Source organism: Procambarus clarkii, chromosome 22 (assembly GCF_040958095.1).
Source record: "Procambarus clarkii isolate CNS0578487 chromosome 22, FALCON_Pclarkii_2.0, whole genome shotgun sequence".
NCBI classification, from domain to species: Eukaryota; Metazoa; Arthropoda; class Malacostraca; order Decapoda; family Cambaridae; genus Procambarus; species Procambarus clarkii.
In genome coordinates, this window is record NC_091171.1 from 48,548,192 (window position 1) to 48,567,715 (window position 19,524).

The following is a 19,524-nucleotide window of genomic DNA, read 5'->3' on the forward strand; positions in this document are numbered from 1 at the left end:
TCTCTCTCTCTCTCTCTCTCTCTCTCTCTCCTCTCTCTCTCTCTCTCTCTCTCTCTCTCTCTCTCTCTCTCTCTCTCTCTCTCTCTCTCTCTCTCTCTCTCTCTCTCTCTCTCTCTCTCTCTCTCCCCCCTCTCTCCCCCTCTCTCTCCCTCTCTCTCTCTCTCCCCCCTCTCTCTCCCTCTCTCTCTCTCTCTCTCTCTCTCTCTCTCTCTCTCTCTCTCTCTCTCTCTCTCTCTCTCTCTCTCTCTCTCTCTCTCTCTCTCTCTCTCTCTCTCTCTCCTCTCTCTCTCTCTCTCTCTCTCTCTCTCTCTCTCTCTCTCTCTCTCTCTCTCTCTCTCTCTCTCTCTCTCTCTCTCTCTCTCTCTCTCTCTCTCTCTCTCTCTCTCTCTCTCTCTCTCTCTCTCTCTCTCTCTCTCTCTCTCTCTCTCTCTCTCTCTCTCTCTCTCTCCCTCTCTCTCTCTCTCTCTCTCTCTCTCTCTCTCTCTCTCTCTCTCTCTCTCTCTCTCTCCCTCTCTCTCTTTATCCTTGTCCACGAAGTTGGGCCAGAGTTGTCCACGAAGTTGGGCCAGGTCCAGAACTTTGAGAATGTTTACCTTGTACATAAAAACCAACGTCACGACGGTGTTGCAGGCTTTGTTGTTCAGACCGTTCACACCAAACTTGATCAAGACTAGAGATGAGCCTTCTTGCCCGTCTCTCCACTTTGTCCAAAATTCTAATGAATGATAGGGAGGCCGGCAATCCAGGAGAGGGGTACATACTCAAGAGGGAGGGCAAACGTGTGCTTCGTGTAAGGTTTTGCAGCCGCTGCTGTCAAGGTGTGAGATGTGCCGTAGGGCAGCAAGATTTCCCCATCCTGGTCTAACCATTTCCCCTCTCTTCTTCCTCCAGGTTAGTGTTACCACCCCGCCCCATCTTGAGGTTCCGCAGGTTCCAGTAAGTAAACATTCTGTATGTCACGTGTTACCTTAGAGTAGAGGCACGTGTTACCTTAGAGTAGAGGCACGTGTGTTGGAGGTACACCTCCAATAGCTCCTCTACCTCTTGTTTCGTGCTAAATTTAAGTCTTATTTTACTCGCTCCTAGTATGTCTTCTTGCTCCTGCTATCTTATGAAGTCTGAAATTGGGGTTTGTTTTTCCCAGAGATATTTTCAAGCTCTCAGAGAGGTCATTGTACTGGATAATCACATAAGTGATATAAGATGTATAATATAGAGGGGAAATAGACAAGGAAAACAATTAGACCAAAATAATGAAACTTATTGTTGCAATAATAAGTGTTATTTATTCGTGAATAACGATCCGTGTATAACTATAATGAGGACGATACGACGCCAGTGGCTGCAGTTGAATAACAGTATATCATTATACGATAATAATAACAACAATAGTAATTTGTAAGCAAGATTACATACGTACGGAAGATCTATCAACAATGGAGGAGTCATAGGTAAGATAAGTACAGAACCTTAACCAACAAATACGTTGATCGCTTCTGACAAAACGTGAAACAATAGAAGACTATCGAAGCTTAATTAGTTAACTCTTGAAACTAAATGGGATCAGATAGTATTTATGAATTGAAGAAGAGAATTAGAAAATGATTATCAATTTTTGATATTTGAAGACAATTTTCTAACAGTAGAACCAGAGCAAGTAATTATAAACTGTTGAAGAGGTTGAAATAGATGATGAAAATATTATAAATTTAAATTTGACATTGCAGTTATTAATAACAGGTCAGGTTTAGTACATAGTGTTGGCAATAACAGCTAGGAGAACACAGGATAACATGTCGGAGGAGAAGAGGTGAACAAGTTTGGTTATATAACGGGTCATTAGGTAGGTCTTAGTTTCTCTTGTAAACTGGTTGAGGGGAAGAACGGGCTTCAGAGTCATTAGGGAGGTTGTTCCACAATTGGAGACCTCCTTGGTGTGCAGAGCATTTCTGCTCTAGTTACGTGGCACTCTTGCAATATTTGAAAGCTATTTATTTCCACGTGTGGTGCTCCTAGGTGCTCTAGCAAGCGCTTGAGGTCGGGATTAACATTACAGTTCATAGATAAGAGTTTCTTTTAAAGATAAGACACACTTGAGGGGGTTGTTGTGCACTGTGACTTAATATTTAACATATTCAAGGATTTCAGCAAGGGAGATGAGTGTTGACTGGGACTTAAATTTATTAGTGTTCTAATTGCTGATTTATGTTGAGTAATTTGGGGGTGGGGGGTAGTCGAAGATAATGTTGGGTAGTAGAGGCCACAGATACCATCAGTGAGATATGAACAGACGGGGGGGGGGGGCAATACAGTGTTACCAGGGCAAGGGGAGAGAGGGAATTATTAGGAGAACTCGCCAAGCCATTACGACTATATAGTACTTGGAAGGGGGTCAGGATGAGGATTTAGGATGGTACGGGGGGAAGGAATGATGCCCAACCACTTGGACGGTCGGGGATTGAACACCGACCTGCAGAAAGGGAGACCGTCCCTCAGAGTACCACAGGGATGACCGTCCCTCAGAGTACCACAGGGGTGACCGTCCCTCACAGTACCACAGGGGTGACCATCCCTCAGAGTACCGGTATGTGACGTAGCTGGGAGGGGCTCTCACCTGTGTGACGAAGCCCCTCGAGGGAGGTGCAGGCAGGGTGCGACAACACTTTATATAAAGTGACTGATCATATCAGCCACCAGCGACCCGCCCAAACCCATCCAGACTGGCCAGTGATGGCGCCAGACGAACCAGGGGAGCTAACCAGGTGTCTAGGTCATGACCGCCACACACACACACACACACACACACACACACACACACACACACACACACACACACACACACACACACACACACACACACACACACGCACGTATTCGTTTGCCTTTTTCGGGTAGAATGTAGACACAGTAGTCGCTTCTGTATATATTTATTGAGTGAGGCAAACAGGTGTATAACTGGCCAGCCGAGGTCCACCTACTCTGGGTCTGTGAGGATAACTGCGGCTGCTGGGAGCATCGCTGATGCTCCTCTGTCTGGCATGACGTCAGAGGCCTACTCGCCTGTGATTGGTTACATTTCAACTGACAGAATTTGAGTATAACACCGCTCGGACACGCTACCAAGTCGACGTCCCTTGTCGACAAGCTCTGGCTAGCTATATAGTTACAATGATACTGAAAGGACCTCGGTGGCATTCAATAATGGCTTACATGTGAAATTTGCATAATAAAACATTGAAAGAAGATCAGGTGTGCGTAATACTAACAACTCGGCATATATGCACCAAAAAAAAATTCATCATAATAGGTGAAAATCATGGTAACAATTCTTTGATTAAACCAGAGTATTAAGAACATGTGTATGTCTACTGATCAGATATGAACAATACAACTCAAGGTATTGCCTAAACAAAATTATTAACATGTGTCAATGGCATGTGCTTGAAAACCATACAAAATTAAACAATTATTACATTAATAGAACAAAGTTCTGACCTAACAACCACAATTGAATTTCAAGATAGATAATGATTTTTTTTTTTTCTTTTTTTTTCTTTTTTTTTTCGAAATATACAATATATTTACAAGACCAAAGTACAATATATATAATGTGCAATATATTTACAAGCATATACAAGACCTGGATCAAGAAGACTAACATCTGCGTGATAGCAGTCAGGATTCACTGGCCTCAATGTGGTTGCTAGAACAATAATAACTCCTATGACAAGCACTGTGAAAATACAAATAGTAGTAGACTTAACAATGGCATCTAATTTATAACAAAATAAATTTGAGAAAAACTATACATTATATATAATGGTAATAATAAGACACATGTGGTAGAAATACTGCAAATGAGTGTTTTTTTTTTTTTCAAAACAAACAGAATAACTGCAGAGTGCATTCAATTATAAATTCTGCGGATATCTACACCTAGCTCATCCAGAGCACTATACAACTCTGGCTCTGACTGAAGGTCCGGAACAGATGAAACTTCATGCGACAAACTATCATCTTGAGAGATATCCTCGTTAACATCTAGCCAATGGACATGTGGTGAGTGCACGGTTGAAACGAGAGGTCTAGATCTAAGATTATAATTGCTAGTATGGGGTTGCTGAACATCCAGTGGTCTGTCAACCACAGAAGGTGGTGTCCGAGTAGGAGTATCTGTCTGGGTAAGTTCATTGTCATCTTCCTCATCAGTCTCGTCAACAGTCATTTTAGCTAACTTCATATGGTCTAAATGTTCATTTATATACTCTCCTGTTAACAAGTTCTTAAGTCTGTATTTGTTACCTTTAATAAGCTCGATTACCTTATATGGACCCAAAAATTTCTTAGTCAACTTGTACATAGGACCAGACCTGTGTTGGTTAAGTATCATTACTACAGATCCAATAGTTATTTTACTGGGTTTAGCTCGTGCATTCCTTGCTAGAGTGAACTCGGCTGTTGCTTTGGACAGTTGTTCTCGTATTTTCTTGAATACTAGTTGCATTTGTCTACGCTTCACTTGAACAAAATCATCTACGTTATATAAGGGAGTAGGAGGTACGTTAATCAATTCATTAGGGAGGATCTTATCTGTACCATAAAGAATAGCGTGAGGTGTGTCACCAGTAGAAACATTAATTGAAGAATTTATAGCACACTGAATTAAGGGTATAAAATCATCCCAATTGTTGTTATCAAAATTCAACGTGACTCTCAAGGCATCTAACACTTTCCTGTTAGTACGTTCAGCTAGTCCATTACTTGCCGGATGATAAGGCATGATGCTACATTTTTTGATGTTATATAAATCACACAAGCTAGTTAGAATACTATTACTGAATTCTGGACCATTATCTGAAAGGATTACTTTAGGCATACTATATCTACAAATTATTTGGTCATGGAATGCGCTGGCTATGGTTTCTGCTGTTTTGTTCGGGATAGGAACTAGTTCGCAAAACCGTGAAAAATTATCGACCATCACAAGCAAATGTTTGTTCCCTTTCTCTGTTTCCGCAAAATTTGTCAATAAATCCATCGATATTCGTTCCCAAGGAGCTTTAGTTGCTGGGTACACCTGAATTGGATTAGGTCCTGAAACATGTCCCTTGTGCTGTAAACAAGTTAAACATCTGTCAACATAATGAGCAATCTCCTTAGCCATTTTTGGCCAAAAATATTTCAATCGACCTTGTTGGAGTGTACGATCCTTTCCTGGATGTGCACTTGCAGGAGCATCATGGATAATTTTTAACACAGTTGGTACCAAGACAGCTGGAACAACTAACTGACAACATTTCCTCGGGGCTGTCCCTAGCTTTACTACTCTACACAGTAAATTGTCCAACATAACTAGTTCTTTCAATGGTACTGGCGGTTTATGAATCGGGCGAGTGTCTTGCTTAGTCAAAAATTTAATGACGGGTGCCCATATGGGGTCTTGTCTTTGTTCCGTTTCTACTACTGTAGCATCTAATGCTGGGTAATTTAACTGAATCGCAGCTACGTGTCGAGAAAACGCATCGGCTACAACATTTTGCTTTCCTGGAATATATCCAAATGTGGGATTGAATTCTTGAATTGTGAGCAAATATCTAGCAAACTTTCCAACTGGATTCTTATTTTTGAACAAGGGAATTAATGGTTGGTGATCTGTAAGAACATGAACTGGGTAATTATAAATTGTATCCTTGAAATGTTTAAGTGCCCAAACAACTGCCAAGGCTTCTCGTTCTGTTGCACTATAATTTTTCTCTTCTTTAGATAAAGTACGGCTAGCATAAGCTATTGCGTGATCTCTGTGACCTTCTGTTTGAAGTAATGCAGCACCTAAACCTATGTCACTAGCATCTGTAACCAACGTAAAAGGTTTAGAAAAATCTGGGTACCTAAGGACAGGTGACGAAATCAAGGCTGCTTTGAGTTTTTTGAATGATTGATCCTGGGCCTCTCCCCAAACAAAGGGTTCATCTTTTCTTTGCAACTTGTAAAGCGGAGCGGCTATAATAGAGAATCCAGCAATAAATGAACGATAAAATCCTACAAGACCTGTGAACTGTCTTACGGCTTCTGCGGTACGAGGTGTTGGAAAATCACGGGCAGCAATAATTTTTGATTCATTCAATGTAATACCTGAAGGTGTAACTGTATGACCTAGGAAATTAATCTTTTGCTTTAAAAATGAACATTTTGCAAGCTTTATTTTTAAATTAGCTTCAGCGAGCTTTGCAAGTACTTTCTCAAGGTTCTGGAAATGAGTCTGAACATCTTGCGACATGATTATGAGATCATCAAGGTAAACTAGAAGTGTACTTCCTATCAATCTACGAAATAGATTTGTCATGAGCCGTGAAAAGGTTATTGGACTACTACGCAAACCAAACGGCATTCTTTTGAAATGAAAATGACCATTGGGAGTACTAAAGGCTGTCAATTGTTTACTTTCCTCATCAAGGGGGATTTGCCAGAATCCCTGCAACAAATCTAACGTTGAGAATACTTTGTTTCGACCAATACTTTGCAACAAATCATTTAGAACTGGAAGTGGGAAACGATCAGGTATTGTTACTCTGTTAAGCTTGCGATAATCGATTACAGGTCTCCAAGTCCCATCTCGCTTTGGTACAAGAATCAATGGAGCGTTCCATGGCGAATTACTCGATTCAATTACATCACTCTGTAACATTTCTTCTACAAGTCTATCTGCTTCTGCTCTCTGAGAATGGGGAAGACGGTAAGCTGGTACATAAATAGGCGTAGTTCCTTGTTCAAGGGGAATTTTATGTGTAATAAGAGGAGTGAGACCTAATTTTTCTCCTGGTAGAGCAACAACAGCTCTATTCTTGTTCAAAATTTTCAAAAGCTGAGCCACAGAGTCAGGAAAATCAGTAGGACTGAGGTGTTGCGCTTGCACCTCTGGCTGAGATCCCTGTTCTCCTGGTGTGAGTGTACAAACAGTATGATCCATGGAGACATCATCCACAACTCGCACCGGTAACGAGTAATGGGCAAAATCTACAACATGGGTACCAGACTGGAGATGGATATCGGCATTACTTGTGTTCGCGATAAAAAGTGAGACAGTACCATCCTGCACTGTGTGCCAGGAGGGTTCAACAAATGTACCATTCACTTTACATGTTTCACTTTCCGCAATCACATCCGACAACTCAGGCACTCCCTGAACCTTAACTCTTATTCTGGTGAGAGAATGAGGGTGTAGCACAGTGTCAGTAGCCGTGGAACCACTGACTTCAGAGATGGAAGCTGCCAGGCGAGCGAGACAACGAGAATCCGTTAGGGCGTCCCCTTCCAGAAAGTCCTGATACTCATTCTCCTTAACAACTGCACAACTACTATGCTTCAATCGAGTGCCTGTTTTCTCGGGTATGCTACCACGACAATGATCTGACAACCCTACGCTAGCAAGGCGGGTGTCAACAAAATTAACGTAATCTGATTGAAGGTTGAACTCGTGGCCCTGTCGATACATGCTACACAAGGGTATGACGTGGTCTTTGATACTTATGTTCCAACGATGGGGAAACAATGCAATATTTTCATCAATCATGGTGTACAGACCTAAGAGAATGTCTCCAGGAAAATGAATAATGTCAACAACTAAACATGTTATAGACAATGTGACATCATTGAACTTGAGTGGGAGGTCAATTTCACCCTGAACTTTTACTTTATTTCCTGAAATACCACTTAGAAAAGGTATGTGTGACTGTTTTAAAATAGTAGGGTGCTTACTTTCAATGTCTCTAAGAGCTGAGGGCTTGACAATATTAATTTTTGCACCTGAGTCAAGAAAAACTTTTAAAACTCTACCATGTACAATGGCTGATACAAGGGGACCATCACTTGAGACTGGACAAGATACTATTTTTGACTTATGTTGTCTGGGATATCTGCGTCTTGTTTGTGTCAAATTTACTGTGGATCCGTCAACATCTACAACTGGTTTAGAGTCAGTGTCCTCCTCTGTCAAGTGTCCAAATCTATTTTGGGTAGCTACTGAATACACAGGGAGGGCACTAGGATTGGCTAGCTTGAATTGGTTAGCGGATGGCCTTGGGGGTTTCCCGACGACATGGAGTGAACATTCTGAGCTCCAGCATTCTGTGACTGAGCATTATAATTTGAAGTTGCATTATAGCTGGGCTGGGAGTTGTAATTACGAGAGTTCTGATAATGTCTTGGACGCTGTGAGCCTCGCCAAGACTGACCATGGGAGTTACGAGGTGGAGATGTCCTTTGCCTGGCTCTACAATCCGCAGTGTGGTGACCAACTTGTTTATGGTACGTGCAATATGGAAGCCTAGAATGATTAGATTGATGAGGGGGCCGAGAGAATTGTCTAGGAGGTGATGATCTAGGGGCGGACCAACAGTCCCTTGCAAGGTGGTTACTCTTACCACAATGCCAACATGAGGGAGTGGATGGTTGTGGACTATGGCGTTTCGGCATTTTATGAGGCGGCGAATTTGACTGGGGGCTACGAGCATGGGTACGCTTCTGCGACCAAGAGTTTTGAGAATTTGTGGGAGGATGCTGAGAACTTGTAACTACATTTACAGCATCAGAGGGTGGCAACAGTTGAGCACTTCGGGGAGCTAGTTTATCTGCGGCATTGTTAATAGCCTCAAATACTTCACCAATTTCATGTTTAACACCAAAATTTTGTTGCTCAACGATTGGTTTTGTATGCTCGGGGGCAAAATGCATTAAAGTACCAAATGCTATCATTTTGGCCATAGCCTCAGGGGACAGATTATTGTCTTTATCTAACCAAGTTGAATTATTCATAGCAGAAACTAAGGCATACAGATACTGATCGAGACGGCTAGTAAACGCATTAAACGATTCACCAGGCTGCATGGTGGCATTGGCAATTTTCTTGACTAACCTATATGGGTCAAGGTCTCCTTTATTAACAAAGCGACGGCGAAAGAAATCCTTAAATTCAGGCCAAGACTGAAGGCTAACAATGGCTTTCTCATCAACAACAAAACGTGCATCACCTTTGGTTGTGTCCACGGCTGACCGTGCAATTGCTAAGTATTCGGCATCAGTAGGCTTAGAAAAACGTGCAACTGTTTTCGCTTCAACCTTACTAAACCATGATTCTAATAAACGCGATTCCCCAGCAAAAAGAGGAATAGCCATTTCCTGAGCTGATCTCTGGCCATTGGGACGAGCAACTGTTCCCATTGATTCTGAAGGGGTTTCAACAGTGGTAGGCATTGTCACAGCCGTGGAAGTAATATTTGAACGCAGATTATAATTAAGTGCACCTGGCATCAGAAATAGTATACACAAAAATAAACACAAAAAATATCAACTTGGCTAAAGTAAAAATGGCAGAAATAAAATTATTAAATTGGGCTAGGCAAGAAAATAATTAAGAACAAGCAAATTGTAAACTAAATTTAGCAATCTTTCATTAAAAAAATGACTGGAATTAGATGTATGTAAATTAATTAAACCAGACTAAGCACAGCAATTTAGAATAAAAACTGGGAAATGCAATTGCAAAATTTCATTAAAAAGATTCAACACAACAAGTGGCAATGCAAGAAATATGGATGTAGCACATAAACTGGACACAGGAATGTATATAACTCCTATGGTAAAAGTTTAAAATAAAATGCTTAAAGGATAAATTTCAAGTTAGGTCTGGAGAAATTAAAAAAAAATTATATTGCACAAATCCTTAACTGCTACTAAAACAAGGATTTCTTAATTCACTGGAATTTGAATTTACCAATAACACTCTAGGAGAACAATTAAAATTCAATGAAATTACTGTAAGAAGCAGGAATGTTGAAATCACACAGGAAAACTGTGGGGAGTGCAGTACTGAACCAGCTCCAATATTTAACAAGTCACTGAATGGTTAATTCACAGGATATTATGGGAATTATTACATAAGTCACTTTTTAACACTTGGCACGCTGTTCTCAACTAGCAATTACTTATCTCAGGGTTGTAATTTATGAGGATCACCAGTAGCCAAAGTAGGAGAAGCGTCGTGAAGATCTGAAGAGGCCCATGTGAGGCGTGTTTACAAACTGGATGCGACGGCAGCGCTCCTGGCGGCGGTGGCGCGAGACTCAGGGACCCCACACTGTTCAGGCTAGAGGCACGAAGATAAATTCTGACGACGACAATATTGCGACGATGGAATAACCAGTTGATACCTGCGACGATGGCTGACGACGATTGCAGTAGCTTGCACCCTCACGAAGCTTGATACTGTCAGCTTGGGTGGCGGTGGTGGTGGTGGTGGGTGCACTAGGTGGTTCCCACGTGGTGGCGCGAGATTCAAAAATGGCTGGCGCGGGAAGCTTCCTTCCTCCTCACTGATGAATGAGCGTTCTCACAGGAAAATATTGACCCTTACTTCTAAAACGTTAGCCTGGAGTAGTGGTTGATGGCAGGACCCCGGTCTGGCACAATATTTGATGCGTGGGTGGCAGGATGGCGGCTTATGGCGGTGGCGGTGGCGGCGGTTTTGGCTGGAACACGAGGCGATGCTGGGTACTGGAACTTTTGCTTCCAGAAAAAAATTTCTGGATCCCACTGCTGCCACCAGTATTCGTTTGCCTTTTTCGGGTAGAATGTAGACACAGTAGTCGCTTCTGTATATATTTATTGAGTGAGGCAAACAGGTGTATAACTGGCCAGCCGAGGTCCACCTACTCTGGGTCTGTGAGGATAACTGCGGCTGCTGGGAGCATCGCTGATGCTCCTCTGTCTGGCATGACGTCAGAGGCCTACTCGCCTGTGATTGGTTACATTTCAACTGACAGAATTTGAGTATAACACACGCACGCACACACACACACACACACGCACGCACGCACACACACGCACGCACACACACACACACACACACACACACACACACACACACACACACACACACACACACACACACACACACACACACACACACACACACGCACACACACACACACACACACACACACACACACACACACACACACACGCACACACACACACACACACACACACACACGGTGTGTGTTGAGAGACAGGACCTCTCAACACACACACGATTGACGGGATTGGAGAGGGGGGACCAAAGAGCCAGAGCTCAACCCCCAGCAAACACAACTAGGTTAGTACAACTAGGTGAGTACAAAGCACTTGTGAAGCACAAGGCGAAGCTTGAAAAAGTTCAGGGATATACCACTAGGTTAGTCCCAGAACTAAGAGGCATGAGTTACGAGGAAAGGCTGCGTGAAATGCACCTCACGACACTAGAAGACAGAAGAGTAAGGGGAGACATGATCACTACCTACAAAATTTTCAGAGGAATTGACAGGGTAGATAAAGATAAACTGTTTAACACGGAGGGTACGCGAACAAGGGGACCCAGGTGGAAACTGAGTACCCAAATGAGTCACAGGGACGTTAGAAAGAACTTTTTAGTGTCAGAGTAGTTAATAAATGGAATGCATTAGGCAGTGATGTGGTGGAGGCTGACTCCATACACAGTTTCAAATGTAGATATGATAGAGCCCAGTAGGCTCAGGAATCTGTACATCAGTTGATTGACGGTTGAGAGGCGGGACCAAAGAGCCAGAGCTCAACCCCCGCAAGCACAACTAGGTGAGTACACATTTAATATGTTCATTCTTATTCCTTTTCCTCAATTTTTCCATCTTTTTATTTTTTTCTTGGCCTCCTGTCTGCCATCCTCATCTCCTTGGTCCCCTGTCTGCCATCCTCATCTCCTTGGTCCCCTGTCTGCCATCCTCATCTCCTTGGTCCCCTGTCTGCCATCCTCATCTTGGTGGCCCCCTGTCTGCCATCCTCATCTTGGTGGCTCCCTGTCTGCCATCCTTATCTTCTTGGTCCCCTGTCTGTCATCCTCATCTCCTTGGCCCCCTGTCTGCCATCCTCATCTCCTTGGTCCCCTGTTAGCCATCCTCATCTCCTTGGTCCCCTGTCTGCCATCCTCATCTCCTTGGTCCCCTGTCTGCCATCCTCATCTCCTTGGTCCCCTGTCTGCCATCCTCATCTTCTTGGTCCCCTGTCTGCCATCCTCATCTTGGTGGCCCTGTCTGCCATCCTCATCTTCTTGGACCCCTGTCTGCCATCCTCATCTTGGTGGCCCTGTCTGCCATCCTCATTTTGGTGGCCCTGTCTGCCATCCTCATCTTTTGGTCCCCTGTCTGTCATCCTCATCTTGGTGCCCCTGTCTGCCATCCTCATTTTCTTGGTCCCCTGTCTGCCATCCTCATCTTCGTGGCCCCTGTCTGCCATCCTCATCTTCTTGACCCCCTGTCTGCCATCCTCATCTTCGTGGCCCCTGTCTGCCATCCTCATCTTCTTGACCCCCTGTCTGTCATCCTCATCTTCGTGGTCCTGTCTGCCATCCTCATCTTCGTGGCCCTGTCTGCCATCCTCATCTTCTTGGTCCCCTGTCTGCCATCCTCATCTTCGTGGCCCCTGTCTGCCATCCTCATCTTCTTGACCCCCTGTCTGCCATCCTCATCTTCGTGGCCCTGTCTGCCATCCTCATCTTGGTGGCCCTGTCTGCCATCCTCATCTTCTTGGTCCCCTGTCTGCCATCCTCATCTTCTTGGTCCCCTGTCTGCCATCCACATCTCCTTGGTCCCCTGTCTGCCATCCTCATCTTCGTGGCCCTGTCTGCCATCCTCATCTTCTTGACCCCCTGTCTGCCATCCTCATCTTCGTGGTCCTGTCTGCCATCCTCATCTTCGTGGCCCTGTCTGTCATCCTCATCTTCTTGATCCCCTGTCTGCCATCCTCATCTTCTTGGCCCCTGTCTGCCATCCACATCTCCTTGGTCCCCTGTCTGCCATCCTCATCTTCGTGGCCCTGTCTGCCATCCTCATCTTCTTGGCCCCTGTCTGCCATCCTCATCTTCCTGGCCCCTGTCTGCCATCCTCATCTTCTTGGCCTTGTCTGCCATCCTCATCTTCTTGGTCCCTTGTCTGCCATCCTCATCTCCTTGGTCCCCTGTCTGCCATCCTCATCTTCGTGGCCCTGTCTGCCATCCTCATCTTGGTGGCCACCTGTCTGCCTCCTCATCTCGTCATCTTTATCACAAGAGTTATGATCGTCAATATATATCGTCAAGCAAGTATTGTGCATCAAGGAGCTGACTCTTATGATCTATCGTAGAGTATCTGGAAACTGTTGTTGACTGGTTGGAAACTGTCTATTCTGATCTATTGTGTGACCCGGGAAGGTCCTGTCAACAATCCTGGTCTGAAGGGAGTGAAGTTGTATTGTTCAAAGGGAAGTTATGGGGCGAGGGGTGAGGAGGGGGAGGGGGGAGGAGAGGGGAGGTGTATAAGGTAAGCCTGTCCCATCATCATGTCAACACGACTAAAACAGAAGCGAAAAAAAAAATAGGGAAAAAGGAGGAAACTCCACCTCTATTTAAAACTTTGGCCCAAATATCAGAGCAACAAGGTTATCGCGAATAACCGAACTCAATTACGGGCTCACCATAGCCCGTGCTGCATGAACATTTCGTTGCGAGTAGCTTAATCTAAAACAACAACAACAACATCATGTCATTATCAACACCTTGTTCTTTTCTCTGGTGTAATTATACATTTCCGATGCTGCATTTCCGTTGCAATCAATCATCACCTTGGTGGGTGATAGGTTGTGTATCATCTAGCGTTTTATCGCGTTTCCTATCGCTAATATTGTTATAATCATCATTATTCTCATCAGCACCGTCATAGCCATCATTATCATCAACGTCAAAATATACTATACATATGACGTGTTTTTTTACGAGTGTTGCCGATATATCCAGTTTTTTAAATTACTAAATTGTATCGTAACAAAACTTGTTGTGCAATACAACACTTAAGACATAAATTTCGTATATATTACACACCAAACCTTTGTACCTCACCGAGCCTAGATAGGGAAACTGTGGCAGTTTCAATACGGCATAATTTCAGTAGAATTCATCCTATGATCAGTAACAATATATATAATTATCCAAATGTATCAACAGCGATAAAAATACTAAGTAACTGCCTTATCGGACTCAGCGAACCTTGATTACAAGACTGACTCGCATGACCCCGACTCAAATGATCACATACACATAAATATAATAATATATAACACATATCTGATGAGAGGTGGGATTAAACAATATAGCGCCTCCTGGCCGAGGTGGGATTAAACGACATAGCGCCTCCTGGTCGAGGTGGGATTAAACGATATAGCGCCTCCTGGCCGAGGTGGGATTAAACAATATAGCGCCTCCTGGCCGAGGTGGGATTAAACAATATATCGCCTCCTGGCCGAGGTGGGATTAAACAATATATCGCCTCCTGGCCGAGGTGGGATTAAACAATATAGCGCCTCCTGGCCGAGGTGGGATTAAACAATATATCGCCTCCTGGCCGAGGTGGGATTAAACAATATATCGCCTCCTGGCCGAGGTGGGATTAAACAATATAGCGCCTCCTGGCCGAGGTGGGATTAAACAATATAGCGCCTCCTGGTCGAGGTGGGATTAAACAATATAGCGCCTCCTGGCCGAGGTGGGATTAAACAATATAGCGCCTCCTGGCCGAGGTGGGATTAAACAATATAGCGCCTCCTGGCCGAGGTGGGATTAAACAATATAGCGCCTCCTGGTCGAGGTGGGATTAAACAATATAGCGCCTCCTGGCCGAGGTGGGATTAAACAATATAGCGCCTCCTGGCCGAGGACGGCAGGGTATATTAAGTCATCAGCGGGGCCCACTAGGTGTCGCCCGCCGGCTCCCACAAATGTCCCCACCCTGGCTACGCCCTTGGATTTATCACAGTTTCGTAGAGAAAATAAAAGCGATCGTGTTCTACGGCGGTGTTTATGTGGGCTGGGAATGGCTGGGGAATTATGGTGGAGGGATCGTATCATCTGAGAGGCCGCTAGGAGGTGGCTGGGGGCCGCTAGGAGGTGGCTAGGGGTCGCCCTGCTGAGGGAGTCAGCACGCCCAGCCCTCCCTCCTCCTCCTCCGGCCCGCAGGAAGACATGCAAACTTTTATGCTGTGAAGTATATATATTTAACATTGACTACTTTATGTAAAGTCTAACGTATTTGCGCGCCTCTTGAATGAGGCTAAGCTTTATGACTTGTATATTAAAGGTTGTGGGATTTATACGCTCAAGGAGGGAACGTTGCATGATTTACATATGAAGATATATTATTGACATATAAGACGTTTTGGTTACGAAAATTAAGGGTATTTGTTGTGTATAAAAAGATGGGTTAAATTATTTATTTATGAGGGAAGCTACTGTTTATTATATATACATATATAGCTACTGTTTATTATATATACATATATATATATATATATATATATATATATATATATATATATATATATATATATATATATATATATATATATATATATATGCGAACAAGCCTGAATGGTCCCCAGGACAATATGCAACTGAAAACTCCCACCCCAGAAGTGACTCGAACCCATACTCCCAGAAGCAACGCAACGGGTATGTACAAGACGCCTTAATCCACTTGACCATCACGACCGGACATAATGAGGTGATAGCCGAGGCTATTTGAACCACCCCACCGCCGGCACTCGGATAGTAATCTTGGGCATAGCATTTTACCAAATCACCTCATTCTTTGGGGCACACGTGAGGAACACAAATGCGAACAAGCCTGAATGGTCCCCAGGACAATATGCAACTGAAAACTCGCACCCCAGAAGTGACTCGAACCCATACTCCCAGAAGCAACGCAACTGGTATGTACAAGACGCCTTAATCCACTTGACCATCACGACCGGACATAATGAGGTGATAGCCGAGGCTATTTGAACCACCCCACCGCCGGCACTCGGATAGTAATCTTGGGCATAGCATTTTACCAAATCACCTCATTCTTTGGGGCACACAGAACACAAATGCGAACAAGCCTGAATGGTCCCCAGGACAATATGCAACTAAAAACTCACACCCCAGAAGTGACTCGAACCCATACTCCCAGAAGCAACGCAACTGGTATGTACAAGACGCCTTAATCCACTTGACCATCACGGATTGGATTAAGGCGTCTTGTACATACCAGTTGCGTTGCTTCTGGGAGTATGGGTTCGAGTCACTTCTGGGGTGTGAGTTTTCAGTTGCATATTGTCCTGGGGACCATTCAGGCTTGTTCGCATTTGTGTTCCTCACGTGTGCCCCAAAGAATGAGGTGATTTGGTAAAATGCTATGCCCAAGATTACTATCCGAGTGCCGGCGGTGGGGTGGTTCAAATAGCCTCGGCTATCACCTCATTATGTCCGGTCGTGATGGTCAAGTGGATTAAGGCGTCTTGTACATACCAGTTGCGTTGCTTCTGGGAGTATGGGTTCGAGTCACTTCTGGGGTGTGAGTTTTCAGTTATATATATATATATATATATATATATATATATATATATATATATATATATATATATATATATATATATATATATGTCGTACCTAGTAGCCAGAACGCACTTTTCAGCCTACTATGCAGGGCCCGATTTGCCTAATAAGCCAAGTTTTCATGAATTAATTGTTTTTCGACTACCTAACCTACCTAACCTAACATAACCTAACTTTTTTGGCTACCTAACCTAACCTAACCTATAAAGATAGGTTAGGTTAGGTTAGGGAGGGTTGGTTAGGTTCGGTCATATATCTACGTTAATTTTAACTCCAATAAAAAAAATTTGACCTCATACATAATAAAATGGGTAGCTTTATCATTTCATAAGACAAAAATTAGAGAAAATATATTAATTCAGGAAAACTTGGCTCATTAGGCAAATCGGGCCTTGCATAGTTGGCTGAGAAGTGAGTTCTGGCTACTAGGTACGACATATATATATATATATATATATATGGTCGGCGGAACTGGTAGTGAACTGTGGAAGAATACAGTCAACTGCTACTGTATCTTAAATAATGTATTTTAACTTAATATTTCCATTGTCTTATTAAAGGTACCATTATTTATTTTTATTAGACTTGTTATGAACTGTTATTATCAATGGTTAAAACTAATATTGGTATTGTTTGTGTTTGGCATAGCCTGGTGAAGAACCACTTAGGCTCGTAGCCTCACATAAACACTGGCGCCACGTTAGGCTACGCCAGAACAGTGACTGGGAAATAAAAAGATTACTGGGAATCGAGATTCCTCAAAAATACTTTCAAACGTAAACATCAAGATAGACGCAGCATATATACCATTCATTTTTTGGAGGGGAAGGTTACCTTTCATTATTTGGAGGGGAAGGAGGGGGTGGAAGAAGTTTTTTGTTTACCATAAAGGTATTATGATAAGTGTCTGAAACACCAGAATTTGATAGTGAGATTCCTGCGTTATTTGTTAGACAACTGACGCAACACTTGCGTAAATCGTCGGACTGACATTAACTGATGGCTGTACAACGGGTCATTGAACTCAGCACTTAGGGAAGGAGCACCAGCACGACTATCAAGGTGACTCGAAATATCTGTTTTATTGTTATGTTTTTCGTTCGGAAAATACACCATGACATTTTCTAAGTAGTTCGGAAAAACCCGAGTAGTGTCTGTTGTATTATAGGAGTGACCTCATAATAAATCTTTTGATATTTTTTTTATTACTTGATTGCTGTTTTGAGTACTTTCGTGGATGTTATTTTATGGATAGAGGAATTAAAACTGATATAACTAGTGGCCTTTAGGGATTCCTATGGAAAACCATGCATTAAGCATAATAAAGCTATGATGAATATTGTGTGAATTATTTCAATACGTGCTAATATTCATAATATTCGGCTGCGTAAATATTATATTATTACATACATAAAATATGTATTACATACATAAAATATATATACCAAAATTATCTGGAAAAGGAATTAAAACTTATATATATATATATATATAGTATAGAACATGGCTTCAATGTAGTCCTCTGTACAACTCTGTATAATATAACAGATAATAAATCATTACATATTATTATGATATGAGTTGACTACATGTATATGTTTAGCTTTTAAATAGCCACACTGATTAGAGAGTTAGGCCTATTTAGCTGTTTTGGCCTAAAGCTAAAAAACTGTGTCTCAGCCTGTGGCAGTCAGCCTGTCTGTGTCTGTCTCAGCCTGTGGCAGTCAGCCTGTCTGTGTCTGTCTCAGCCTGTGGCAGTCAGCCTGTCTATGTCTGTCTCAGCCTGTGGCAGTCAGCCTGTCTGTGTCTGTCTCAGCCTGTGGCAGTCAGCCTGTCTGTGTCTGTCTCAGCCTGTGGCAGTCAGCCTGTCTGTGTCTGTCTCAGCCTGTGGCAGTCAGCCTGTCTGTGTCTGTCTCAGCCTGTGGCAGTCAGCCTGTCTGTGTCTGTCTCAGCCTGTGGCAGTCAGCCTGTCTGTGTCTGTCTCAGCCTGTGGCAGTCAGCCTGTCTGTGTCTGTCTCAGCCTGTGGCAGTCAGCCTGTCTGTGTCTGTCTCAGCCTGTGGCAGTCAGCCTGTCTCTGTTTATCTGTCTTTGCGCCTGTTGCTTGTTTTGTCACATTCACCAATTTCCTTATATTTTGTTGATTAGTAACTTTGTATTTAATTTCCCTTAATTTTGCTTTGCTTTCCTTATTCTTTTCTTCCTCCCTCTCTTATTTGCGCGCCTCTTCATTCTCTCATGTTTGCTCCCTTTCTCTTCCTGTTGATTATACCTGTTTAAGATTCCGGGGGATAATGTCCCCGCGGCCCGGTCACTGACCAGAGCTCCTGGTTGTTGGTCTGATCCAGCAGGTTGTTTGATGCACCCGCTTGCAGCCTGACGTATGAGCCATTGCCTGGTTTATCAGGTATCCTTTGAAGGGGCTTGTCGAGGTTTCTCTTGAACGCCATGAGAGGTCGGCCAGTTATGACCCTTAAGAGTAGCGAGAGAGTGTTGAAGTCTTGGGTCTCTTGATGTTGATAGAGTTCTCTCTGAGCGTACCTATTGCACCGATGCTCTTCAGTGGGGCTATTCTGCACATCCTGCCATGCCTCCTGGCCTCATGTGGTCTTGTTTCTGAGTGCTGATTTGAAATCAGTTCTTCTAACATTTTCCAAGTGTAGATTATTATGTCTCTCTCGTGCAGGTGCTCCGGGGACTCTCGTGCAGGTGCTCCGGGGACTCTCGTGCAGGTGCTCCGGGGACTACAGATTTAACATTTTTAGGCGGTTCTAAATAATTTAGATGTTTGTTGAGTGGATTTCTGCAGTAAAGGAACTTTGTACACTCTCTTGGTCAACAATTTCTACAGGTTTGAATGGGGCTGTTAGTGTACAACAATATTCTACTCTTGAGAACACGAGTGTCCTAAAAATTCTTCCCTCTCTCTTATTTGCTCTCTTCCTCTGCTCTCTCCCCTTCCATTTTTTTTTTATTCCTCGGTAGCGGCCTCTCTCCCTAACTGTATCATTTATGCATTCCCTGCCACCCTCCCTCCCTGCCCCCGTCCCTACCCCGC

At 43.4% G+C, this 19,524-nt stretch overlaps 2 protein-coding genes across 2 annotated transcripts in view; one reads left to right on the forward strand and one right to left on the reverse strand.

Annotated features, from left to right (window-relative positions):
- Positions 1–18,916, reverse strand: part of LOC123749364 (fap1 adhesin-like) — a 25,638-nt gene extending 6,722 nt beyond the window's left edge. The window contains exon 1 of the mRNA XM_069329288.1: positions 18,786–18,916. Coding sequence (XP_069185389.1) covers positions 18,786–18,916 — 131 coding nt within the window. The remainder of the gene's footprint in view (positions 1–18,785) is intronic.
- The window catches only part of LOC123759319 (U-scoloptoxin(01)-Er1a), a 43,490-nt gene continuing 24,853 nt past the window's right edge, over positions 888–19,524 (forward strand). The window contains exon 1 of the mRNA XM_069329000.1: positions 888–936. The gene's annotated coding sequence lies outside the window, so the exon portion shown is untranslated. The remainder of the gene's footprint in view (positions 937–19,524) is intronic.